The sequence below is a fragment of the Podarcis filfolensis genome (genome assembly GCF_964270895.1).
Source record: "Podarcis filfolensis genome assembly, chromosome: 1".
Taxonomy (NCBI): Eukaryota; Metazoa; Chordata; class Lepidosauria; order Squamata; family Lacertidae; genus Podarcis; species Podarcis filfolensis.
The window spans coordinates 26,757,815-26,781,503 of record NC_139604.1 but is presented as its reverse complement, the minus strand read 5'-3'; the positions used below and the strand labels follow the sequence as shown (position 1 = coordinate 26,781,503).

General features: G+C 40.8%; 1 protein-coding gene across 3 annotated transcripts in view; it reads left to right on the top strand.

Annotated features, from left to right (window-relative positions):
* LOC310768508 (uncharacterized protein) overlaps window positions 1-22,613 on the top strand; it is a 42,398-nt gene extending 19,785 nt beyond the window's left edge. Inside the window, exons 15-37 of one of the 3 annotated variants that reach the window (XM_083626635.1) lie at window positions 2,253-2,321; window positions 2,862-2,930; window positions 3,022-3,090; window positions 3,766-3,834; window positions 4,256-4,327; window positions 5,087-5,155; window positions 5,265-5,336; window positions 7,132-7,200; window positions 7,662-7,730; window positions 7,855-7,923; window positions 8,054-8,122; window positions 8,447-8,515; window positions 9,544-9,612; window positions 10,626-10,694; window positions 11,806-11,886; window positions 12,794-12,829; window positions 14,139-14,175; window positions 14,892-15,449; window positions 16,865-17,106; window positions 18,107-18,185; window positions 18,458-18,589; window positions 19,531-19,722; window positions 20,805-22,613. In XM_083626635.1, the coding sequence (XP_083482761.1) occupies window positions 2,253-2,321; window positions 2,862-2,930; window positions 3,022-3,090; window positions 3,766-3,834; window positions 4,256-4,327; window positions 5,087-5,155; window positions 5,265-5,336; window positions 7,132-7,200; window positions 7,662-7,730; window positions 7,855-7,923; window positions 8,054-8,122; window positions 8,447-8,515; window positions 9,544-9,612; window positions 10,626-10,694; window positions 11,806-11,886; window positions 12,794-12,829; window positions 14,139-14,175; window positions 14,892-15,449; window positions 16,865-17,106; window positions 18,107-18,185; window positions 18,458-18,589; window positions 19,531-19,721 (2,328 nt within the window). In that variant the 3' untranslated portion in view covers window position 19,722; window positions 20,805-22,613. The remainder of the gene's footprint in view (window positions 1-2,252; window positions 2,322-2,861; window positions 2,931-3,021; window positions 3,091-3,765; window positions 3,835-4,255; window positions 4,328-5,086; window positions 5,156-5,264; window positions 5,337-7,131; window positions 7,201-7,661; window positions 7,731-7,854; window positions 7,924-8,053; window positions 8,123-8,446; window positions 8,516-9,543; window positions 9,613-10,625; window positions 10,695-11,805; window positions 11,887-12,793; window positions 12,830-14,138; window positions 14,176-14,891; window positions 15,450-16,864; window positions 17,107-18,106; window positions 18,186-18,457; window positions 18,590-19,530; window positions 19,723-20,804) is intronic. The other 2 variants (XM_083626636.1, XM_083626637.1) reach the window with 2 other exon arrangements.
* Window positions 22,614-23,689: the final 1,076 nt, after the last annotated feature.

Sequence of the window (23,689 nt, the reverse complement as noted above, 5' to 3'; positions counted from 1 at the left end):
CGACTGGACCTAATGGTCAGGGGTCCCTTTACCTTTACCTTTACCTTTTGCCCACCTGTGGGAAGCTTCCTTTGCATGAGTGCTTGGTTCCACAGGAATGCTCACATCCCTAATGGTTTTACAGTGGTACCTCGGTTACAGACGCTTCAGGTTACAGACTCCGCTAACCCAGAAATAGTATCTCGGGTTAAGAACTTTGCTTCAGGATGAGAACAGAAATTGCATGACTACGGCGCGGCAGCAGCGGGAGGCCCCATTAGCTAAAGTGGTACCTCAGGTTAAGAACAGTTTCAGCTTAAGAACGGACCTCCGGAATGAATTAAGTACTTAACCCGAGGTACCACTGTATTATCATATTCTATAGCATCTTTGGTATGTTTTTATTTTTGTCAACTATTTATGACCCATCCTTCACCCCTAAGTCACCAGACAGGGTACACTTGCACATTAAAACCACAAGTAAAGCATATAAAGCCAGAACCAACAATTACTATTTCAAATCAATATGATTAGGAATGCAGCCAGTAGCAGGAAAAAAGAAAAATTCAGCTCATCTCTCTCTTTATATATAAAGCTGAACATGCCTGTAGAAATCAAACCATTCCTGGGATGATATGAAGCAATTGCTTCCCTGCAAACACACAGCAACACTTCACAACAGCTTAGTGAAGTAAAGAATGCATTAACAAACTGAAACTACAAAAGCGATTTAAACAGGCAGAACAAATGTAATTAACCAATCTGGCATTTAGCCAGAACTCCACTGTTAATAGAACTTAGTTCTTCAGAAAAGCAAGGATGAAATGTCAACAGATATATGTAAGGCTTCTCATACATCTTTGTACATTCGAGTGTTTTCTTATCTAGGCAAATTATAATGTTACATTTCCCATTTTTAAACAAAAATCAAACCTGTCAAAAGGAAGAACCAAACATTTGGCCTGTTTTCAAGATTGACGGGTACTATTTTAAAACAAGAAGTTTCAAAAAATATATAAGAAACATTAGAAGGAAAGATTGTTCCTTGCTGATACTAATCAACAGCCTGATCCGGCTGGGGTAATGTGGTTGAGGAAAAAGGGGGTTTCTCCACCCACGTCTCTGGCTACATCAAGAACACAATGTGCAAAGGAATAGGAAGATGGACTCCCCGGTGGTAGATCTCTGTATCCAGTGGCTTGTGTGGTAGATAAGGCATTGGGCTGAATCCTTAGTCTGTTACCAGGGGTGGGGTGAGTTGGTGCATCACCCCTGTCCTTGAGCAGGTGCAATATCTCACGGTACCCTGGTAAATGGATCTGAGTGGAAGTTTATGTCCTGAAGCCATATGGAGAGTGGACGGGCCTTAGAACTTCCAATGGCGGCCTGGGGTCGGGGCAGCTCAGTTGACCTGCATCTTGAAGTGGCATGACCCTGTCCAAAACTCCAGCCATCTTGTAGGAGGCTGATACAGAATACACACCCAGCACCTTAAGCCGAAGCCTATCTACATTTGTAATCTATAAAGTTGTGGCTAATTCTCAACTCCAAGATGTTGTTGTCCCAGTTTGTTCCACCTGTTCACCACCTCACCCTTCCGTCCCCAGGAGCACATTGCACATGGGTCTGCAAAGTTGGTACTTTCAGTTTTAGCAGCACTAATCACCTGTCTGAGACCTTTTACCTCTTCTCCCTTATGGAGGGTGTCAAAGCGGAAGAAAATTCAGGCTCCTCCCCTCCCTAGGCAGGTGATAGTGCTGTTGGCCATCTGCCGTTTTAAATTACTGGAAACCACCATGGTTTCCACAAAAAAATGGTGAGTCTAAGCACCTTAAATAAATAACAATATTTTCCACTATAAGAGAGCATAACATTGCCAAAAAGTGTGCAATAGGTGAATCATGATCTCTACATAGATGAATCATGTACATTAAGAAAGCCATGTTTGTTATATGGCAAGCGCTGAATTCTTCCCATCAATATGGAGAATTCAGGACCGGAACATAAACATTTGAAATGGAAAGAAGATAAATCATTTTATTCATCTCTTTGTAATGACTTTCAAATTCAACAGTGATCTCATCAGGTGGGCGGGGAACTCTCTTTGATGCACAAGAGAAAATCAACTTCAAGCACTGCCTTTTGCATTCTCAGTATTTTTGAATTATATCCTTACATTGCCAGCAATCAGTCCATTTGTACTAAACAGAATTTTAAGGATAAAGCACAGATCACATTTTCTAACCTCTATGCAATTTTGTCTTTCTATACAGGGAGATCGTGGCTTTGATGGTCCAAAGGGACCCCGAGGCCAGCCAGGCATTGGCATAAAGGGTGAAAAGGTGAGCAGTAAATATGCCAGGGGATTTGCAAAGTCTAAATGACCTGTGACTGATACTAGTCACAAAGAGTGTAATGAAGCAAAATAAAGAATTTGCTTTTTCAATGGCGATTGAACAATACTGTAGTTTCTCAGATAGATTTATGCCCAATAAACTACCCAAAGCCCATTTTAACATCTCTTCATAGTAAAGTGTGAGATGAAATAAGAAGGGTTTCATTCTGTGGGAAAGTTAAGTTCTGGGGTACAAAAAGAAAAGAAGACTGTACACGTTCCTTACTGTGCCGGAGACAGCATCTATAAAAGGCTGGCATTTAATGCGTCCTAAGAAAATATAGCATACATTTGTCAACGTCTCTGTACTGAGACTATGCCAATGGCTTCGAAGGAGCTGGTCCAAATTGTACCCAGTGAATATTTACATCACAATCCTATATGTGTCTATTATAACTAAGTTTCAATTAGTTCAGTGGGACTTACTCCTGGGTATCGGATTGCAGCCTAAGTAACTTGTATTAAGTAACAATGCTTTGTTTATAAGGGTGAAATTGGCCCACCTGGTTTGCCTGGGCCTATTGGATTACCTGGTGTTGGACTTCAAGGAGAGAAGGTGAGTTTGGGTGCTTGCAGGTATTTAAAAATTGCTTAAGCCTTGCTTAGAAACTCTTTCTCCAGGATTCATTTTCTGACATCTTCTCTAGGGAGTAGAAGGCCCCAAAGGACCACCAGGGCCAAGAGGGCCACCTGGACAGGGATTGCCCGGACCAAAGGTGAGCCAAGTCAGTGTTGGGTTTAATTCTGTGATTGGTCTGCATGACAGCAGACTCTGATTGGCTGGAGACTCTAGTCAGCTGTGATGAGCAAGATAGTTGAAATTTGACAATTGGAGAAGTTGAAGGAAAAAGTAGCTCTGAAGGAGTCTCTCCCTGTGTTTTATTTCTCCTTCTAACATGTATTATTGAGTGTTACCAGTTTCTTTTCGCACCAGGTTCCATATGCTTTATTTCAGTCACTCTGCTGACAACCAGAACTGCAACTGCTTGATTTTTAAATAACTATGTGGGATTTTGGCAGAAATCCCCAACAAGCAAACTTCTCGCATGTGGGCAGTATAATCAACAACAAATGTGGTTGGGAGTGGAGTTTGGGCATAACAAGAAGCCACAGTAACTTGAAAACTGAAGTGAAAGCCTCTGATTTCCCCTCTTCTTAGCCATGCTCGGCTCATACACATAAAACTAAACCATAGCTTAGTGTGCTATGGAAGCCCTGCCAAGGTGTTCAGGATTTTATTTTTATCATTTCAATTTTGCCAAGTATATAGTGGTTGAAATGGTGCTGCTCTCTATTGATGTACTCCCATCGTTTCTCTCTGAAGATGGAATAAGCCGAGCAGATGTTCTTTATGTTGCTCAAGCAATTCGAATCATTTTGTTTTGTTTAAGGGTGATCAAGGTTTACCAGGAGAAACTGGAGCTCCGGGAGAAAGAGGTCTTGGAGAACCTGGAGCAAAGGTAAAGTAGCATTCTAAAAGCTGTATATTAAAACTGTATAAAGCTGCATTATAATAAGGCATTTAAGTATTTTTGCGTTGCATAAGTAGCCCTGTGTATTTAAAGTTCAAGGACTTAATTCTATTGTATATTTAGGAGAACTGAGTACCAGGGAGAACAGAAACAGGAGAGAGTGGGAAAGGCTTTCAACAGCTGCTGGTCACGATGGCTATATATTGCCTCAAATATCAGAGGCAACGTAGATCATTTGCTGGGAACCGCAAGTGAGGAGAATGCTGCTGTGCTTGTGTCTTACTTGTGAGCTTCCAAGAGGCATCTGGTTGGCCACTGAGAAAGGAAAATGCTGGACTAGATGGGCCTTTGGTCTGATCCAGCTGGGCTCTATTTGTGTTCTTAACTTTCCATTTCTCGCTGACATTAGGGGGAACCAGGTTCTTCGGGACTAGCAGGTCTACCTGGCCTGCCAGGAGAAGATGGAGCACCAGGCCAAAAGGTTTGCTAATTTTATTTGAGCATGTCTGTTTCTAAAATTAAAAGAATTACTGTAAATGCCATTTGGCAAATCTAGGCTGGTTTCATCTATAGCCAAGGGATTAGTTCTGTGTGATGTGATGCGTTGGACACACTCACATGATAACACCTAGAGAAAGAGATGGAAGGATCTGCCAATTTCAGTTCTCTCGGTTCCTCATTTTCCCCAATTTTAAATTCCCTTGTCCAGATTCCTGCAGCAATTTGAAATTATTATTTTCAAAAATCCTCAGCATTTAATGTGAATTTCTCCTAACAGACACATTTTTATGCAGTTTTGTAAAACACTCAAATATTTGCAAGCAATTTTCTTCATATAAATAATTATGGTATGCTAGTTTCACTAACATATACATTCTCCTAATAATATGCAGAGTTGCTGTTGTTGTCCTGCTTTTGTTGTGCTGTGGTGCAAAAGTGCCCCTCCTGACAGCAAAAATGCGGTAACACTGGGGAAGCATTGAAGAACAACAGATAAAATGGAATGATACGTGAATGGCCCAGTTTAAATTCACTGCTAATTCTCTATTATTGCATGAATGACACATTGCAGAATACACCTGCAAAAAACACACCAGTCTGGAGGGGCCTTTAATGAGTCCTTGGTGAAGGGGAGAATTCCAGACAGGGACTTCTTGATTCACAGAGCAATATTTTAGCCACTGAATTGCACCAATATATACAACGATATGCTACCACATTATCATTTTTTCTTTTGCAGGGAGAACCAGGATTACCTGGCCCCCGTGGTCCAGAAGGTGCTCCTGGAATTGGAATACAGGGTGAAAAGGCAAGAATTTATTTATAATTGGTCATGGAATGATGTGTGCTTTTTATTATCTTCTCTGAGAAAGTTAAAGTAGCTTTTGTATAAAGCAGCTTTTTCAACTTTTTCCTAGGGTGATCAAGGTCAAAGAGGTATACGTGGATTATCAGGACCAACTGGAGTGCCAGGACCTGCAGGGGCTAAAGTATTATTATTATTATTATTATTATCATTATCATTATCATTATCATTATCATTATCATTATCATTATCATTATCATTATTATATTTTATTACCACGTCTGGTGTCAGAGGTTGGTGTGGTGGAGCAGTTGCCAAGGGAGGAAAGGCAACAGCCCCTCCAGAAGTCCTTTTTATTATGCATTTGTGATTATTTGTGCTCATGAAATTACCTTTATGGCAATACACGATGCCACTTTCAGTACTGTTTGCTACTGCAAATGTTTTGTGGTGCTTCCTTTTTTATCAGTACTTGTCCCATACTTTTCTTTTTTAAAAAAGAATAAAAATACTTTTTATTGGGGTTTTGTGTTACAAAGCAAACAGGTAAACAGGGAATGGTACATCTATTGTCTCCACTTTCAATTCATGGTCTTTCTCACAGTTCATTTACGTTTGGTGAGAGACATTTTTTTCATAGACATCTTGCAGTTAGGGGAGAGGGGAGAAAGATGGGGATATTGGTCTTTCGCTCTTTTGCCTGTTCTTAGTGTAGGGGGGGTGTCGGCATCACATGGGTAGGTTCTTTGTTTATGTATTTATTTATTTTTATTGAGATTGTGAGAGTTTAGGGGGTCCCAAGCTTGGTTGATTCTGTTTAGTTGATTGCGGTGTGGCTGATTTGTGTGAGGGAGGCGGGCTAGGTTGTTGGCTCAGGTGAGCCATATTGATTTTTATGCTGTTGGAGGGGATGGGTCATTGTTCTGTTGTGCTGTGTATGTAATAAAGGTGAACCACACTGGGGTGAAGGCAAAATTTTGCAACTTTTCATACTACAGTGGTATCTTGGGTTACATACGCTTCAGGTTACATATGCTTCAGGTTACAGACTCCGCTAACCCAGAAATAATGCCTCGGGTTAAGAACTTTGCTTCAGGATGAGAACAGAAATCGTGCTCTGGCGGCGCGGCAGCAGCAGGAGGCCCCATTAGCTATAGTGGTGCTTCAGGTTAAGAACAGTTTCAGGTTAAGAACGGACCTCCGGAACAAATTAAGTACGTAACCAGAGGTACCACTGTAATACAAAAATGCCCCACAAGAGAGCAACAGTAGTGTGACTTGGGGGAGCGTTGCTGGACAGCGGATTAAGTGGATGTGTGGTGTGTGGATGGCTCAGTATAAATCCGCCATTAATGCAGGATTATTGTGCCAATAAGAGAAGTTTCAGAATAGACTCACAAAAATAACCCACCTATCTAGAAAGGCCCACAGTGAAAACACAGCCATCACTAAACCAAGGGCTCATCCTGAATTCATTTGATGTGGCATTTCAAGGCATAGGTCTGCTCTTTAAAGCTCTGTGCGTGACTGATTCCCGCCCCCCTCCCCCCGCCCTGGCGCTTCTCTTGGGAAAACTTGCTCTTTACTGCTGAATTGAACTAATGGCAATCTGCAGAAAACCTGATTTGTTGTTTGTTCTGATTGGCGTTAAAGAGTGGGTTTTCCGGGGAAAGTAACAGGAGGGAGGTGAGAGGTCTTGGATACAGAGCTTTAAAGCTCAGACCTGCATCAAGAACGTGCAGGGCAAAAAAAGTAAGGGTGGATGAGCCCTTAGGAGCATAGCTGTCAACTTTTCCCTTTTCTTGCGAGGAATCCTATTCGGAATAAGGGAATTTCCCTTTTAAAAAGGGAAAAGTTGACAGCTATGCTTAGGGGTGAGGCTTTGAAAAAAGCTTCACATCTCAATGATCTTTTATTAATTTTGTTTTGTTCCTTTACAAAGTCATTGCTGTTGTTGTTTGTTTGTTTTATAATGGTAGGGTGAACCCGGTACACCTGGGCGTCTTGGAATGCCAGGTCTCCCTGGACGAGCCATTATGGGACCAAAGGTAACAGCCTCATTTCTGTTGCTTCATAATGTTCAGTCTGGACATAGTAATGAGCCTAGCAACGGTTGCAATTACAACAGTCCTTGAATCCAAGATATTACTGAGCGCCAAGTATGGCAAGATTTCTACCTGAAAAGCACTGTCGGGTCAAAACTATTGCAAAATCTGAATGTGGATCATCATGCGTGAACATGCACATGTCTGTGTATGCACTGAAAAAAAGCCAATCAGCGCTGGCCAAAAGAAAGAACATCTCCACATCGTAGAATTAATGTGTGTTCACGAGCGTCACCTGTGCATGAGTTGTAATCCATTTCATATGGGAATTTTGTGACATTTGTAGCAGCCCTTAAATAAAGGCCGATTCATTTTTTAAAAGGATAGTACATAATATTCAAAATTCACTTCTCTGGTTGCATATGTATATTTTTGGTTATATATGTGGGTTTTTTTAATTGAAGGGTGATCTTGGATTACCAGGACCTCCTGGCCCAGTTGGAGAACAGGGAATAGGGATTCCAGGGGCTAAGGTAATAACCAAATTGGTATACTCATTTAAATTTAAAAAAGCAAATTAAAAAATAGAAAATAAACATCTAGCAACTAATAACTGTTGAAAAATGTGAACATGTTCTTCTTCTTTTTTGCAAATAGGGCGATCGTGGACATCCAGGACCACCGGGACCATTTGGACCAAAGGGAGATGGGTACCCTGGCCCACCTGTAAGCAAATGCAATTTTGACAAACTACTTGTGGACATTTTTCAATAATGTGTGCCGCTATATTGGGGAATATGGGGCATTTGTCATTGCAAAGCAGTTATTGGTTAACCAATTTACTTTCTGATTTCAGGGTCTTCCGGGTCTTCCAGGAGCTCCAGGAGATCAAGGCCCTGAAGGGATTGGGTTACCTGGACCAAAGGTAAAAATCTGGTAATTTAAAGTAAAATTATAAAATTATTGTTTCCCGATTAGGAGTTTGGTTTATTCTATTAAAAATGATTGTAGTGTTTTTATCTAATACTGTTGGAAAATGTATATTACAATTCTTAGCTAAATATTACTGCCCTGATATATAAACTTCACATTTCCATATATCTCTATCTCTATCTATCTATCTGTCTGTCTATCATCTATCTATCTACCTTTTCCTCTGTGGTGTCTCTTAAACCTTGAATTTTTTATAATAAGGATGAAAAAGTAAAACTGGGCATTGGGAAAATTTATAATATATATATATTTTTAGGGTGATCCCGGTATTAGAGGACCAGCTGGTCTCCCAGGCCCAGCAGGAGAAGGCCTACCAGGGCCTAAAGTAAGTTATAATTACTTCTCAAATTGAAACGTATCTTTTCAGGAATAATTATTACTGTCTCCTTTCCCTATCTCTCTGCAGCTGTGGTAATCTTTGCATTAATTTAGGAATAAATAATAATAAATAACAGGCATTGACAGAGAAAAAAAGTTAATCCAAAGTCCTAATTAAATTAATTTGCTGATTTAAATCATCATCATCATCATCATCATCATCATCATCACAGGTCAAAGTCAATAGTTCACAAACCACATCATCCATTGACCATTTAGAGTAACTTGGGATATGTGATGTATGGATTGTCGTTTAAGACAACGATAAAACATATTTATTTGGAAACAAGTACCACTAAAATCAAGTGACATCACTTTGCAGAGACATCATCTTGCCAACAAAGGTCCGTATAGTTAAAGCTATGGTTTTCCCAGGAGTGATGTATGGAAGTGAGAGCTGGACCATAAAGAAGGCTGATCGCCAAAGAATTGATGCTTTTGAATTATGGTGTTGGAGGAGACTCTTGAGAGTCCCATGGACTGCAGGAAGATCAAACCTATCCATTCTGAAGGAAATCAGCCCTGAGTGCTCACTGGAAGGACAGATCCTGAAGCTGAGGCTCCAGTACTTTGGCCACCTCATGAGAAGAGAAGACTCCCTGGAAAAGACCCTGATGTTGTGAAAGATGGAGGACACAAGGGGAAGGGGACGACAGAGGACGAGATGGTTGGACAGTGTTCTCGAAGCTACCAGCATGAATTTGACCAAACTGCGGGAGGCAGTGGAAGACAGGAATGTCCATGGGGTCACTAAACAACAAAACAACTAAACGACTAAACAACAACAAAATCAAGTGATGCTTCTTAGCAGATATGTGGTTAGGATTGAGCTGTAACATACTTTGGCTGCCAGCCATGGACTCTCAAGAACTCACTTGTATCTCATAAACATATTAAGTAGAAGTGACATGAAATGTGGCAATGATTATCACATTTTGCAGGCATATAAGGATGCTATGCTGTTTCTCTATTCAGGGCAATGTTGGACGACAAGGACCACCTGGAGCCTTGGGACCTCCAGGTGAAGGTATCCAAGGACCAAAGGTATTAACATTTCTTGCATTCAGTTTTACATGCAATTTGGGTTGGGCTCAGATTTTGGCAATTTAGAGATGTTAAAAACTTTGTTACGGGTTGATATAGATTGGAAAGACAAACCAGACTAAAAGCATTTGCCAAGAAGTCTGAAAATCAGAGGTTTGAAGACAATCAGATACCATCATACTGTAGTTCCAACCACAAATGATGGTGGCATCATTCCCATGACCCACTGGGCAGCCTTTGGGTTCCGGGGGAGTATGATTGCAAAGCTGAAACTAAAAGGAATTTATGGAAGGGGACCACCAGGAGTGGAGCTTGTGGCTTAATTTGACCCAATTTGACACAGCCCAGATATGGAAAAGCTTTGACAGATTGATACCTCTTTCTCTGTTCTGTGGGACTGGGGTGCATGGTGGTGGAGCGATTTGTCTGGTTAATTCTGATAATGAATGAGAAGACTCTATCATGCCAAATACCGGTAGTTATACAGACCCCTGAGCAGTCAGCATCCGGAATCTTACACAGACAAGTGACATTCAGCTTCCTGAGATTTAGGGGTGAGGAACCTGTAATTTAATGGTGAGGAACCTGTGGACCTTCATTATCTCTGATCTTTGGTCATGGAAGATGGAGCTGATGGGTCCTGGGTATCCAACAACATATTGAAGGCCACAAGGTGCTGTAGCCCTTTGCCACTACCTACTCCATTGGTTTTCAGCTGGTGGGTTGCTGCTCACTACTGTGTCATGATCCATGGTGGGTCACAACATCTGTACTAGAAACATACGTCGTAATGAAAATATTAATATGTGGCACCAAGGAGAATATATGCAGAATTCAGTCATGCTACATTTGCTGGAATGTCTTTCAGTGTAAGCTTATTTATGAACAGACAGCTCAAATAAAAAACCTTCCCCTTAATTTATTTTTATTTTTACTTTTAATCAAATTTGTGTAAGCAATGAAGGTTGATTTAGGGTAGACAATAAACGTCAACGATTCTGCCTTGCCTTCAGGGTGAGCAAGGAATTCAAGGAATGCCAGGACCCCGTGGGGCTCCTGGAGAAGGGCTTCTTGGACCCAAGGTATGGTATCAAAATCTAAAGACAGGTTTCTACCTGTTACCCAGTTTAGCTGTTTGAAGTTACTCGTAATCTATTTAAAACAAAAAAAGCAGTAGAATTCATGTTATGGGCATTTTGAAATATATAGTATGGGAAGATTAGACAATTTTAAATTAAGGGGATTAAATATAGTCATTAATGGCTATGGGTCATGATGATTATTTACTACCTCTAAGGTAAAAGGGTAAAGGACCCCTGGATGGTTAAGTCCAGGCAACTATGAGGTTGCAGCGCCCGTCTTGCTTCAGGCTGAGGGAAATGGTGTTTGTTCATAGACAGCTTTCTATGTCATATTGCTAGCATGAATAAACCGCTTCTGGTGCAACGGAACACCATGATGGAAGCCAGAGTGCACGGAAACACTGTTTACCTTCCTGCCGCAGTGGTATCTAATTATCTACTTGCACTGGCGTGCTTTCGAACTGCTAGGTTGGCAGAAGCTGGGACAGAGCAACAGGAGCTCACCCTGACCTTCCGATCAACAAGCCCAAGAGGCTCAGTGGCTTAGACCACAGCGCCACCCGCTCTAATTTCAGGGGCAGTATGTCTCTGAACCCCTGTTGCTGGTGATCACAAGCAAAAGAGATCTATGCTCCCTACCATTTGCTGCCTCTTAGCCTGCTTGATGGGTTCCACCAATCGATTCACTCAAAAGGAGTTTCTTCATACCTTGACCACTTAGAATGGTTGTGATTATTCCAGAAAATCACATCAGTTACACGGCCACTGACTACAATATCATGCTCTAAGTGCCAGAGTTCTCTCCCTTCTACACCCCAGTCTGCTGAGGGTGGAGTGGGGAGTTGGTTCGGTGGATCGGCCAGTTTGGGGGCTTTAATTATGTCTTGATGTGCTAAGTGGTCAAGAAATTAGGATGGATCAGGCCTGTCAAGTCATGCATTGTTGGTTTTTTTAATGTATGCATTCGGAATTCATACTGTAGAGTCCATTTCTGCTGCAAAATGTAGGGAACTTCCACATAATACTATCTAGTCTTTCCCATCAGTGCATGTTGTTTCAAACAGAGGTGGTTAATGTGATGCCTTACGAATGTTGTGTAATTAATTCCAAGGGTGATCGTGGAGCTGCTGGAGAAAGAGGAAGAAAAGGAGAAAAGGGAAACATGGGTGACCCTGGTTCAGCTGGAGAACCTGTATGTAATAATATGCATAAGAAATCATTAATACTTTTTCACTTAAAAAATCATCTAACTACAAATGACACACATTTGAACCCCATGGGAGTGGGAGGAGTGGCATGAAGAGGAACAATTTAGAGCAGGGAAAGCATTACCTACTCCTTTCTCCCAGGAGACTTCTCCTCTCCAAATTCCTTTCCCCACACAATTATTTGTTGTTGATTGTTTTCTTTTTTTAAAAAAAAAAAACAACCACAACCCTCCTTATGCTGTTTGTTAGTTATGAATTAAAATAATTTATATACTGTTCTTAATTTAAAAAATCTCAGAATGGTTCATAATCATGCTGTAACTTACTTAACACAGCAAAATAAAAACCATAAAACATTTTCAACCTTAAAACAGTAGCAAGGAAATCATCCCACAGATTGTTCTAAGAGACTTGTGTCTGGGAGTGGCCGCTGGTACCATATAACACCAGTCCTAAAGGATCTTCACTGGCTCCTAGTACGTTTCCGAGTGCAATTCAAAGTGTTGGTGCTGACCTTTGAAGCCCTAAATGGCCTTGGCCAAGTATAACTGAAGGAGCGTCTCCACTCCCATCGTCCAGCCTGAGGTCCTCCTCCAAGGGTCTTCTGCTGGTTCCCTCACTGTGAGAAGCAAAGTTACAGGGAACCGGTCAGAGGGCCTTCTTGGTAGTGGCACCCTCCCTGGGGAATGCCCTCCCTTCAGATGTCAAGGAATTACACAACTTTCAGGAGACATCTGAAGGCAGCCCTGTATCGGGAGGTTTTTAACGCTTTATGTTTTATGTTTTTAGGTATGATGTAAGCAGCCCAGAGTGGCTGGGGAAACCAAGCCAGATGTGTGGGGCATAAATAATAAAATGTTATTGTTATTTAATGAATGCTTGTCTTTTTAGGGCAGAACCGGAGCAAAGGGCGAGCAAGGTCTAACAGTAAGCACTTAATATTTTGGAAAGAAAATTCATTTATGCAATATTATCTCAATCTCTGTATGTGTCACTGAGCAGCTGTAAAAGATTTTTTTTAATGCTTTATTTGAAGAAGGCATATATAGAGAAAGCTCACTGAATACCAAAGTATGTTGTTCAGAGTATTTCTTTATAATTTCCTGGCTAATGGGGAAAGGGTGATAAAAGAGGCCAAATGAAATAAAAATGACATTGTAGACATCACATATTTTTTTAAAAGTAAGTCAGAAACCATGGTAGCCATACAACACTAGGAGAAGAAGTCACAAAAATAAAGGAGTGTTTTTGCAGGAAGCCGACCAACTATTAAATGTGTATTTTTCAAAGTGGTGCTGTAGAGGGAACTGACCTGGGCTGAAGGAGGTGCAGATCTCAGTTCCAGGTGTGCTGATGTTGTTGTTTCTGGAGCTCCATCCAGAGAGTAGATGGATCTTCACTTTCAGATTTAAATATACTTCTTGCTTGGGCTGCTCTGTCTTCAGCACTCACGGTTGGATGTCTGGTCCTCCTGCTGAAAAACTGCACTGGTGGACTTTCACCTGCTCATCCACCTTGGCTCACCTTTGTGCTAAGTCAGTGGAGATGCTGTGCTTACTGAGATGGGGATGAAGTGAGGTAAAGTGATAGCAAATGCAGTGGCAACCCCACAAATGCTCACACACGTGAAGCTCCCTTGAACTCACACCCACCTCTGTCCTAGCAAGCAGCACTACTGCCATCAGTAGTGCTCCACTGCACTCCGCACACACAAACACAAACATACCAACACTGCTGTGCTAAGTGGGACACCAAAGACATCCTATCTTACATCCTTGGGCAACTCAGGCAAAATGATTTGATGCATACAATAGCCAATACAGAATTGGCTACGGTAGAATAATCTTTGTGAAATGCAGGTGGTGGAAAAGTTGCCTTACTAAAATGTCTCCATTAGGAGAAATAAATTCTATATTTTAAGAAATGTGCTGCAGCATCCGATTGAGATTATAATATTCCCCTGCACACACAAAAGGCAGCCTATGAACTTCCAGGGGTATTCGCATCTACTCTTAAAGCTCCTTAAGCCACGATGCATTGCAGCATTTAAGCATTGACTGAATGGTCCAGTACTTAAGTGCTTAAGCTTCATTGCATGAACAACATTGGCAACAACTCTGATGATGAAAAATGCCTGAAATCTGAGGTATGCCAGCAGAGGCCGTGCTATAAATTGCTGGGAATAAAGCAGACGTCAGATAATGTATATGTGAACTCTTTGTCTTTTCTAACCTAGAGAGAAGATATAATTAAATTGATTAAAGAGATATGTGGTAAGTTTTCAACAAGCCTTCTCATTCCAATCCTATGCCTGTTTGTTCTGATCATTTCCTCCTCCCAGAAAATGATTATCGAAACATCTGCAACTCCAAGGGGAAATGAAAAGGTCACCCAATCATTTGAGATGTCAATTTAATATTTAAAAATTCACATTTAAATAGTTTAGCAGCCAAAAAGAGCCGTGAGAATTAGAACACTAACAGATGTCTGCCTTTGGCAGGCACTTTTAAATTTAGCCTACATTGCTAAGTCAAAAGGAGAAAGTGTTCTGTCAGTCCCCAAATATTAGCAGTGCTCGGTCCACAGCCCGATTGTGGCTAATCTTAGATTCTGACCTAATGGGGAGTGGCCAGATTCTGACCTATCAGGGAGTTTGTCACTGTGGGAAGGTTCTTGTGATTCCATCTATCACTGTGAGCACTGTGAATCTCACATTAGCAATAGATAATTTGAAAGTCTCGGTCATACTAAGGTCTCCATTAAAGCCATCAAGTAATTTAAATTGGTTCTGTTTCATCTGCAATCTTACTTCTATCCTAAGAAGAGTGTAGCTCTTAAGTCGATTCATAGCAGGCTGCAATTGTTTGCCCTTTTTAAATTAAAAAATGCACTTATCCTCATATACATCACACATCGGGAATATAGTATATAATTAAAGCAAGCCATATGGTCTATCTGAATGGATTTGGTTTGTTTTTCTTTTTTGCAGGCTGCGGTATCAAATGCAAGGAGATACCTATGGAGCTTGTGTTTGTGATTGACAGCTCCGAAAGTGTGGGCCCAGAGAATTTTGAAATAATCAAAGATTTTGTCACTGCTTTGGTAGACAGAGTAACTGTAGGGAGAAATGCCACCAGAATTGGCCTTGTCCTCTACAGCCTGGAGGTTCGGCTTGAATTTGGACTTAATAGGTACACAACTCAACAGGACGTGAAACAAGCAATCAGGAAGATGTTATATATGGGAGAAGGCACTTACACAGGCACAGCCATCCGTAAAGCAACACAGGAAGGATTTTTTGGGGCTCGAACTGGCGTGAGGAAAGTTGCCATAGTCCTCACAGATGGCCAAGCGGATAAGAGAGAAGCTGTCAAGTTGGATATTGCTGTCCGAGAGGCTCATGCAGCTAACATCGAAATGTATGCCATTGGAATTGTGAACACTTCAGACCCAACACAAGTTGAATTCTTGCGGGAGCTGAATCTCATTGCATCAGACCCTGACAGAGAACATATGTACCTCATTGACGACTTTAATACTCTTCCAGGTAATCATGGCTCTTAAAAGAATTACTGGTCCCCACAGATCTTCTTCAAGCTTTTGGGTGCCTCCAGTCAAAGATTACCCTCTACATGCCTCACTAAAGGTCTTGGAACAACATAGTGGATGTAGAGCATGCCATGTAGGAATGTTATGTTCATCCATAGATTTTATATCCCAAAGCTAACTTTTCTCAGGCCAAGGGCTGCATTGACCCACATTCAATGCTGTGAGGTCTGCATGTCAAAGTGGCCATGGATGAAGTGTAAAAGCATACATAGTTGAAGAGTAATATATGGTTTTTTTAAAAAAAAAAACACCACACCACATTAATAAGGAAACAGAACAGAAAAGACTTAAGAATGAATATAGACAACACTGACATGGACCAGAAATAGAATGGATCACCCAGTCCTTCTCTTGTCCCTTTGTGACCCAGGACACAAGCAAACAGGAATGAGAAGCTCAGGTTCTCAAAGGGAGAACTCTGCTAAGACCTCTGTTGTTCTCCACTCAGGGCAAGGGGGTAGGAATTAAAGCAAGACTTTCTTATGCATTTTCCTAAAATTACACAAATAAGAATTTCATATTGTGGACCTATCTTAATAGTTTGCTGCACCAGTTAATAAATGCTTAGGGCAAAATATACCAACTTTTGTGCAAGCACAAAAACATAAAATATGATGTGCAAATTCTTGCTTTGCAGAGGGGTGGCTGCCATGCTGTTTTTATTGTGATTATTCGTATGCAGTGGCGAAGCTTCATGCTCCGGCACTGGGGGCGGAGAGCAGGTGGAGGTGTGGCTGGCGCGTGCCCTGGAGGTGTGGCACATCACCTGTGCGGTGTGCGTCCCACCGCCGTGGGGGTGTGACGTGCATCCGGGGGGGCGTGGCACCCGGCGTAGTGATGGGTTGTGTGGCACATATGGGGGGGCGGCCGCGATGGCACGACCCCTTCCTCGATGGCACCGGAGGCGGTGCATTCTCCCCGCCCCGTTCCTCCCCCAGTGTTTGTATGGTTTTTATGGGGGGTGTTTTGTTTTTTCTATGTTTTTAATGGTTCTTATTATTATCTGTAAACTGCCTTGAGTCCCATCAGAGGAAAAGGCTTATACTCAGAGCACACACATTGAAATTTATGGGCTTTATTAACCGAAGTCCCCAAATTTCAAGGGGTTTGCTGAGTAAAACTTAGCTGGATACAACCCATTTACTTTGACATAAATGGCTATGCTTTGGGGGTTGCCATATGTGAAGAAAATAATGTTCCAACAGCTATCCCAAGACTTAAGAAACAATTACTTTAAAAAAAAAAAGTTTCAACATAGTGAAAATTACATGAGTAATATTATTTCTTGAACAAAATGTATTTTTTTCAACATTTGGGATTTTTAAATGGGTTTTTATTTTCTTTTGTTTCAAGCTTTGGAGTCCAAACTTGTTAACCAGTTTTGTGAAGATGAACATGGAGCCTTAATATATAATCGGATTGGAGCTGGAGGAAGCATAAATGGACCATCTATCCACTCAGTATCTTCTCGTTCTTCACAATACATATTGCACACAAACAGTAATAACGGACAGTCAGTTTTATCAAATGAATTTGAAACAACAGTGAAAGTGGATTCTATAAATCTTGGCCAGCCTTCTCAACCATTAATCCCGGTACTCATTGGCTACTGGATATTTTCTGGATTCTCTCTTTTTACTTGTAGTGATTATTATTACTTATTAAATTTATATATCACCCTTCATCCGAATCGCAGGACAGTTCACAGCTGAAAAATACAAAATGATAAGGTTTTCTTTAAAAATTAGTCGTAAAGAACTGCCTTTGCAGCTCAGTATTTTGAAACTGAATACTTATTTTCAATAAGTAGCTTAGTTAGCCATTAAGTTATTTCAATGAAGGATCTAATTCCAATGCTTTTAATTTAAAGGTAATTTTATCTAAAGCCTGCTGCAATCACCTGATTGATGCTTCATGTTTCCATAAATCAGGAAAAGACTATTTGAAAGCTGTGGAACCTACATTTTAGTCTTGAACTTGAAGCATATATGACTTTCATGTGCAAAGAACCAACACAAGTGGTTCTTTGTGGACAGAAGTAAAATGAAGCAGGTGTCTATTAGGCTTCCCTGTATCACAGAACAAATATTTGTTTGTTTATCTATCTATCTATCTATCTATCTATCTATCTATCTATCTATCTATCTAATCTATCTAAGCTGCTGTTCCCTATAAGGTGACATGGTGGGTTACAACAATGTAAAAATAGAATATTAAAATCAGTTAAAACAATTTATGATCAGAAGAATAGGTGGAGTTCTTAAAATATATATCTCAGATATCAAAAGATGAGAGGTGCATCTTCAGTATATGACAAAACTGAACAATGAAAGTGACATGCAGCTTTGTGGGGAGGGAATTCTTTAGCTTAGGGCACAGAGAATGTCCTCTCTGGGGCCACCACTCCCTGAATTTTTGAGGGCGGTGGAACTACCAAGAGGTTTCTCTGCTAATCATAAGACCCAAGAGGGTCTGTAGGGAAGGAGTTGGCCTTTCAGATATTTGGGGCCTAAGTTATTGAGGGCAGTAAATGTAAGTTCACTGGTGATAAGTCCCCGCTAAATTTTAAAATTAACAAAACTGAATTTGTTTCAGACCAAAGAATTGCACAGGTCATCTCATGAGAACTACAATGTGGAACCTGATGATCTCACATCTTTGTCTCCTGTTAAAGGTAATTCTTTCTGCAATCTAGTTCTTAACAGGATATGTCTCATAGGCAAAACAAAAACAAACAAACAAACCTCACCACCCTTTCCTTAAATTCCTAGAGGGGTAGCCATGTTAGTCTGCTGCAGCAAAAATAACAAATAATATTGTGACGCTGCAGGTATTATTATGGCATAAACCTTCAGGGATTAAAATCTACTTCATCAGCTACATGACATATCATCCCGTCTCTTGAATGGTTTTTTCTCTCTGTGTGTATAACATTATATTCTGCAGCAGTTACTTCAGCACTGCCATCATTGCCATCATCACCATCGTCATCACCGCCGTTGGCATCGCTAACAGCAGAGAAAACGCTCCCACCTTCTCATTCATCAGCTTCCTCCATGCTACCTACACCCAAACCAGGTCATTACATGTATCAAAGTTTTAACGCTCTTCCATTTCCCCCTATATGTAATAAAAATGTAATGATGTCGTTCTGCAACCCTCATTGGAGGATTTGCAGTGCCTCCTCGCGATCCGGGATTTGCATGAAGCGGCAGTGGGTGTGGTAAATGAAGGTAGATGTTTGAGTAAAGCAAGCGGAGAGGGAACTGCAAGGAAAATTGGGTTATGGCATCTCCCCGCTTACGCAAACCCGTTTATACTGCAAAAGGGTGTGAAAGGGGCAAAAAGAGAGGGAAAACAGCAAAAATTGTGCAAAAAGGGGGGAAATGGCCATCCCAGGAGCCTTTGTAACTGCAAACCCATTAGTCTTTGCACCGATCTTTGAAGCCTGTGGAGAATTGGGGTTTGGAGAGAGGTTTGGAGGGAGCAATTGTGGTGGAGTTCAGTGGGTTTTTGTGGGTTTCCAGACGTTTAGAGGGTGATTACAGGATTTTTATATGTGATTTAACATATACACGTGGTACCCAGGAACACCACCTTCACATAAGTGGGGGAGACGCCTGTCCTGTGGAATATTTGAGGGCTCCACATCTTTTATCTCTCACACATGAGGCAGCTGAGAAAATGAGCAGGAATAGGTTTGAATATAGGAAGGGATTGACACAGAAAAGGGGTGGGTGGGTGTGTTTAAATAAGGGTAGAGAAAAATTGAGAGGAAAAGTTTTAAACAATGGTAGAGATGTGAGTAAAGCAAGATTGGAGAAATACTGAAGAGAAGAAGAAACTCTATCCATTTATCCATCCATCATGTTGGGGGGTAGCGTATATCAGCACTACCTTCATAAATTTAACTTCTAACATGGTAAATGTTTGATTAAATTTGAACTTTATTGCCACAATTACTTTTGTAAAGCACTATAATGAGAATAATTATATTTTGTTTTTGTTTTTTTTTAAAGAAAATCTCTTGAGCCCTCCACAATGTAAATTAAGATTAGATCAAGGACCATGCCGTGTGTATATTATAAAATGGTATTATGATAAGCAAGCCAATTCTTGTGCTCAGTTTTGGTACGGTGGCTGCGATGGAAATGCTAACCGCTTTGATATCGAGGAAGACTGTAAAAAGACCTGCGTATTTTCCTCTTGAGGTAGGAACCAACGAGGCTTTTCTACAGACTCTTGTAGTTCTGGGAAGAGCCTGTGCTGACACTGCCCCAATATTTCAAAGACTGCTGCTTTCCTATGCATGCTTATGAGTGAGTAAGCCTCAGTGAACAAACTGGAATTTATTTATGCATAGACTTGTCTAGGATCACACTTTCAAGGGCTTCATGATCATGGAGAGGTTCATGTTACACTTGTGTGTCCTTTCACTCTCACCCAAGATCAGAGCTTCAGAAATAAAATTTGAAAAATCAAGGTTGCACATGGAAAAGTAATTCTCAACATAATACAGGTTGTGTGACCTGTGCCACACACTGTCAATACCATAGTCCCACTGGTTTGTGGGCTTAAACCTGATTTTTCTCAAACTGCATGGCAGGACACCCCCCCCCCCAAAAAAAAATCAGCTGCAAAATATTTGTAAGAGGGTGGAGGAAGGTTGTGACTTAGACCTAGCCAGAAGACAAGCAGCAGCTGGGAATCACTGTGTCTCAGGGGGTCTTCTCTTTTTTCCCTCCCTCTATGAGTTCCAACAGTCTGCTAGAGGAAGAAGCTATTCTGCCACGTCCTCTTAGAATAGATCGTTGCCTTGAGCATCCTGAAGCTGCGTTGTTTCCTTCTTCTAATCCTGTCCCACACATCTGCCTGGATAAATAGCTCTTTCACTTTCCTATTTACCAGATTCTCCAAGCGAGGGAGAAGTCCTAACTCCTTACCCTCTGGCAAAGAAGAGAACTGCAGTCTGCTGTGTACCCACCATACATTTAAAGCACAGCCCCACCAAAGAATCCTGGGAACAAATCCTGGCTACAGTTCCTAGCACTGTTAACAAGCTACAGATCCCAGGATTCTTGGAGAGGATGTGCTTTAGATGTATGATGTGTACACAGAATATTTTCAAATCTAATGTAAATGATGCTCTGATAAGCAACTTGGTTACACTGGGGAAACAGTATAACAGGAAATTGTGAAACAAGTTCTGGACACAACACTCGGATTTAATTTTGCTTTAATAGAGAAATTCATATTTATCAGTACAAATTATATAACTTGTCCTATTTTACAGATGGCTGAAGGATATTAACAGAGACCCTCACCGAGCAGAATTCAACAGAAAAGATTGTTAGCCAAGAGAGGGGAGATTTTGTGCAAATGTATTAAGATCTTTTTGTATTTTGTACTTGATTAACAAGAGGAAAGATGACCGGTATCCTCAAACCACTTATTCCACTGTAGTCCTACTGAAATCAATGGAGCAGCCTATCTTCTATTTCCAAAACAGAGCTTACATGCAGGTGCAATGTTAAGACACATACTGAGGCCACACATACGTTTGGATTGTATCATCACACTGCTCAGCTGACAGTAAGACCTTGTGTCATGGGAATGGGAAGGAAAACAGCCTTTAAATCTGCTTCAGATGGTTGGATTTAGAGCTGATTTAGGCGGTTTGGGGGGCCAACAAGGGGGGGAGGGAAGATTTCTGAAAGCTGCTTCCTTTTCTGTTCTACTCAGAGAAACAATACCATTGGATAACACCCTTCACATCTGAAACAATCGTGCATGCTTTGTAGATTGTAAAACATTAACAAAACAAAAATAAATGTTGTATCTTATATTGTGAATAGAAACTTCCCCATACTGAGGCTGATTTTACCCTGCCCCCTGCCACGTTTGCTTTTAATTTAGGAGCTCAGCCGGGGCAATAAATAACCAGGAAACAATGGGGAGGAGTGATTTGCCAATTCAAAAGGGTCTCATTTAACTCATGGTAGAAACATGATGTTAAGAACCCTGTTTCCTGGTAATATGTAGTTTCACCCCTGGGAATCTAGAAAGCTATATGGTACTATGTTTGCCAGGAAATGTTCTGAATTCCTGTATGAGGGCTCTTTATAGGACTTTCCCAAGAGCTAGCAGCCTCCAAGAATAGGGCCAGCAAAACTATAACCCGTAGTTACCCCTTTCCTTATACACACATCAAATTCCGGAATAAATGAGGATTTCTATCTGTTGGAATCTGCAGGTAAATGTTACTCAGGGGTAGAAATTTGATACTTCTTTAAGGCTGCAACCCTATGCACAATTATTTGCAATTAACCTCAAAATGGAAGTGTACTTCTGAGAAAGGAGTATTGCACAGGTTAGGGTTGCACAAGTTAATCCTAAAAACATTATTTTACACTGACAAACTCCTTGGTCATTTACATCACTTGATAAACTAGTTGGTTCCAGCTCATGCATATAGCATCAAAACATGGTTAAGAGTGTTACTTGTAAAATAGCTCATAGCATTCCAATTATGCTGCTGAAAGTGAATATTGACAAGCAGGCAGCATGGCAAAATTACCTGTAAAGCTACATTAAATGTATCCAAATAAATTGTATATTAATATGGCTCAGTCCTAAAACTTGCTGAGCCAAAATATAAGAGATTAGAATGTGGGCATCAAACACTATGCCATGCTAGTTTCACAAAACTACTGCTTGCTCAGTAGAATACTGGCACTGCAGGTAGATACATCAGTGCTGTTTACATGTTTCAAAGTGGGTTGTTAATTTGTTACCTCTGTCAGCATATGCCCATAAATATCTGCATTCCAGGTTTTTTGTTTTTGTTTACTAGCATACATTTATCAGCATTAAACATGCAAGAGGTACTTTATGCATAAAATATACTAAAATACTTTTTGCACTAAGTGTATTTCTGTGCCACTAGAAAAATCTGAGAAATCTGCAAAACTAACATCTCATCTCACTGTGTTTATTAAAAGTCACTGTGTCTTTTAATCACGTCATATGAGGAAGATATTTAGAACTGAATGTTTGCTTTTGTGAAAATGTAACCAAGAATAAATAATATTCTTTCAAAATAGATTTATATACAGGCTGTAGTCTCTGTCCAATTCATAAGTTTATTTGGTTCTTTCAAGTGCCTTGTGGATTTAATGTTAATGTTGCAATCTATGCATGCTTACTTAAGAGAAAGTCCTTTTGAAGTCTGTGGGATTTCTGAGCAACCACACACACAAGTGGTTAACAAAAATCTTAACTTTAGACACATTGTACATTATTTAAAAATATTGCAGTTGCTGGCATCTCAAACTTGTATTTAATATGCATGCACATCTTTCCACCAACTAACAGAATACTGGTTGTCACAATATTGGTATTTAGTGATATTTCATAGCAATAATAGCCTAGACATTTTTAATTTTATTTAACACATTTAATACCCTGCCGTTCCTCAAGTAGCCCAAGGGTGCTAAAAACATGTTTAAATAATTATTTTAAAAAACAACTTGACATTATTATTTTTTTTAAAAAAAAACCATAAAACCGCCAAACACTAAAACAAAAAGAAGAAAAATGCAATTACCCTAGAAAAACATAAGCAAAGCATTTTAAATAATTTCAATAAAGGAATTTTCATTTAGGCACCACCAGAATCCTTCCTATAAGTAAGGTTTTGACCATCCTCCGGCTGGCTGTTGGGAGATAAGCCTCCCTCCCTTAGGCCGGAGCTTCCGAAAGGGGCGTCATCCCTAGTCCCAGCCAGGCATAATTTTTGAGAAGGTTTTTAAATCTTGTTAGAAAGCAATGCGCACAAATCCCACCGACTGGGCACGATGGAACGTTTATTATTGACGTTCCCTTTCCTCCAGGGAACTCCAGGCGGTTTACCATTATTGCTCTCCCCACTTTGATCCTTGCAAGAGCCCTGGGAGGTAGGCTCGGCAATAAATACATCCCTATCCAGGCCGCCTGGCATTCTTAGGAGCCCAGGAAACCAGTTTCCTATATGCACCCCGCAGGCGCGCCTTGGCATCCCTAATTTGATCCGCCGAGCGTCGTTAACGAGAGCGCGGATCGCCTGCAGCAGAAAAGCACGCACAACCCTAGAAGCCCGGAGCATGCGCACAACAGGCTTCTTCGCGCGTCGCGCCGAGG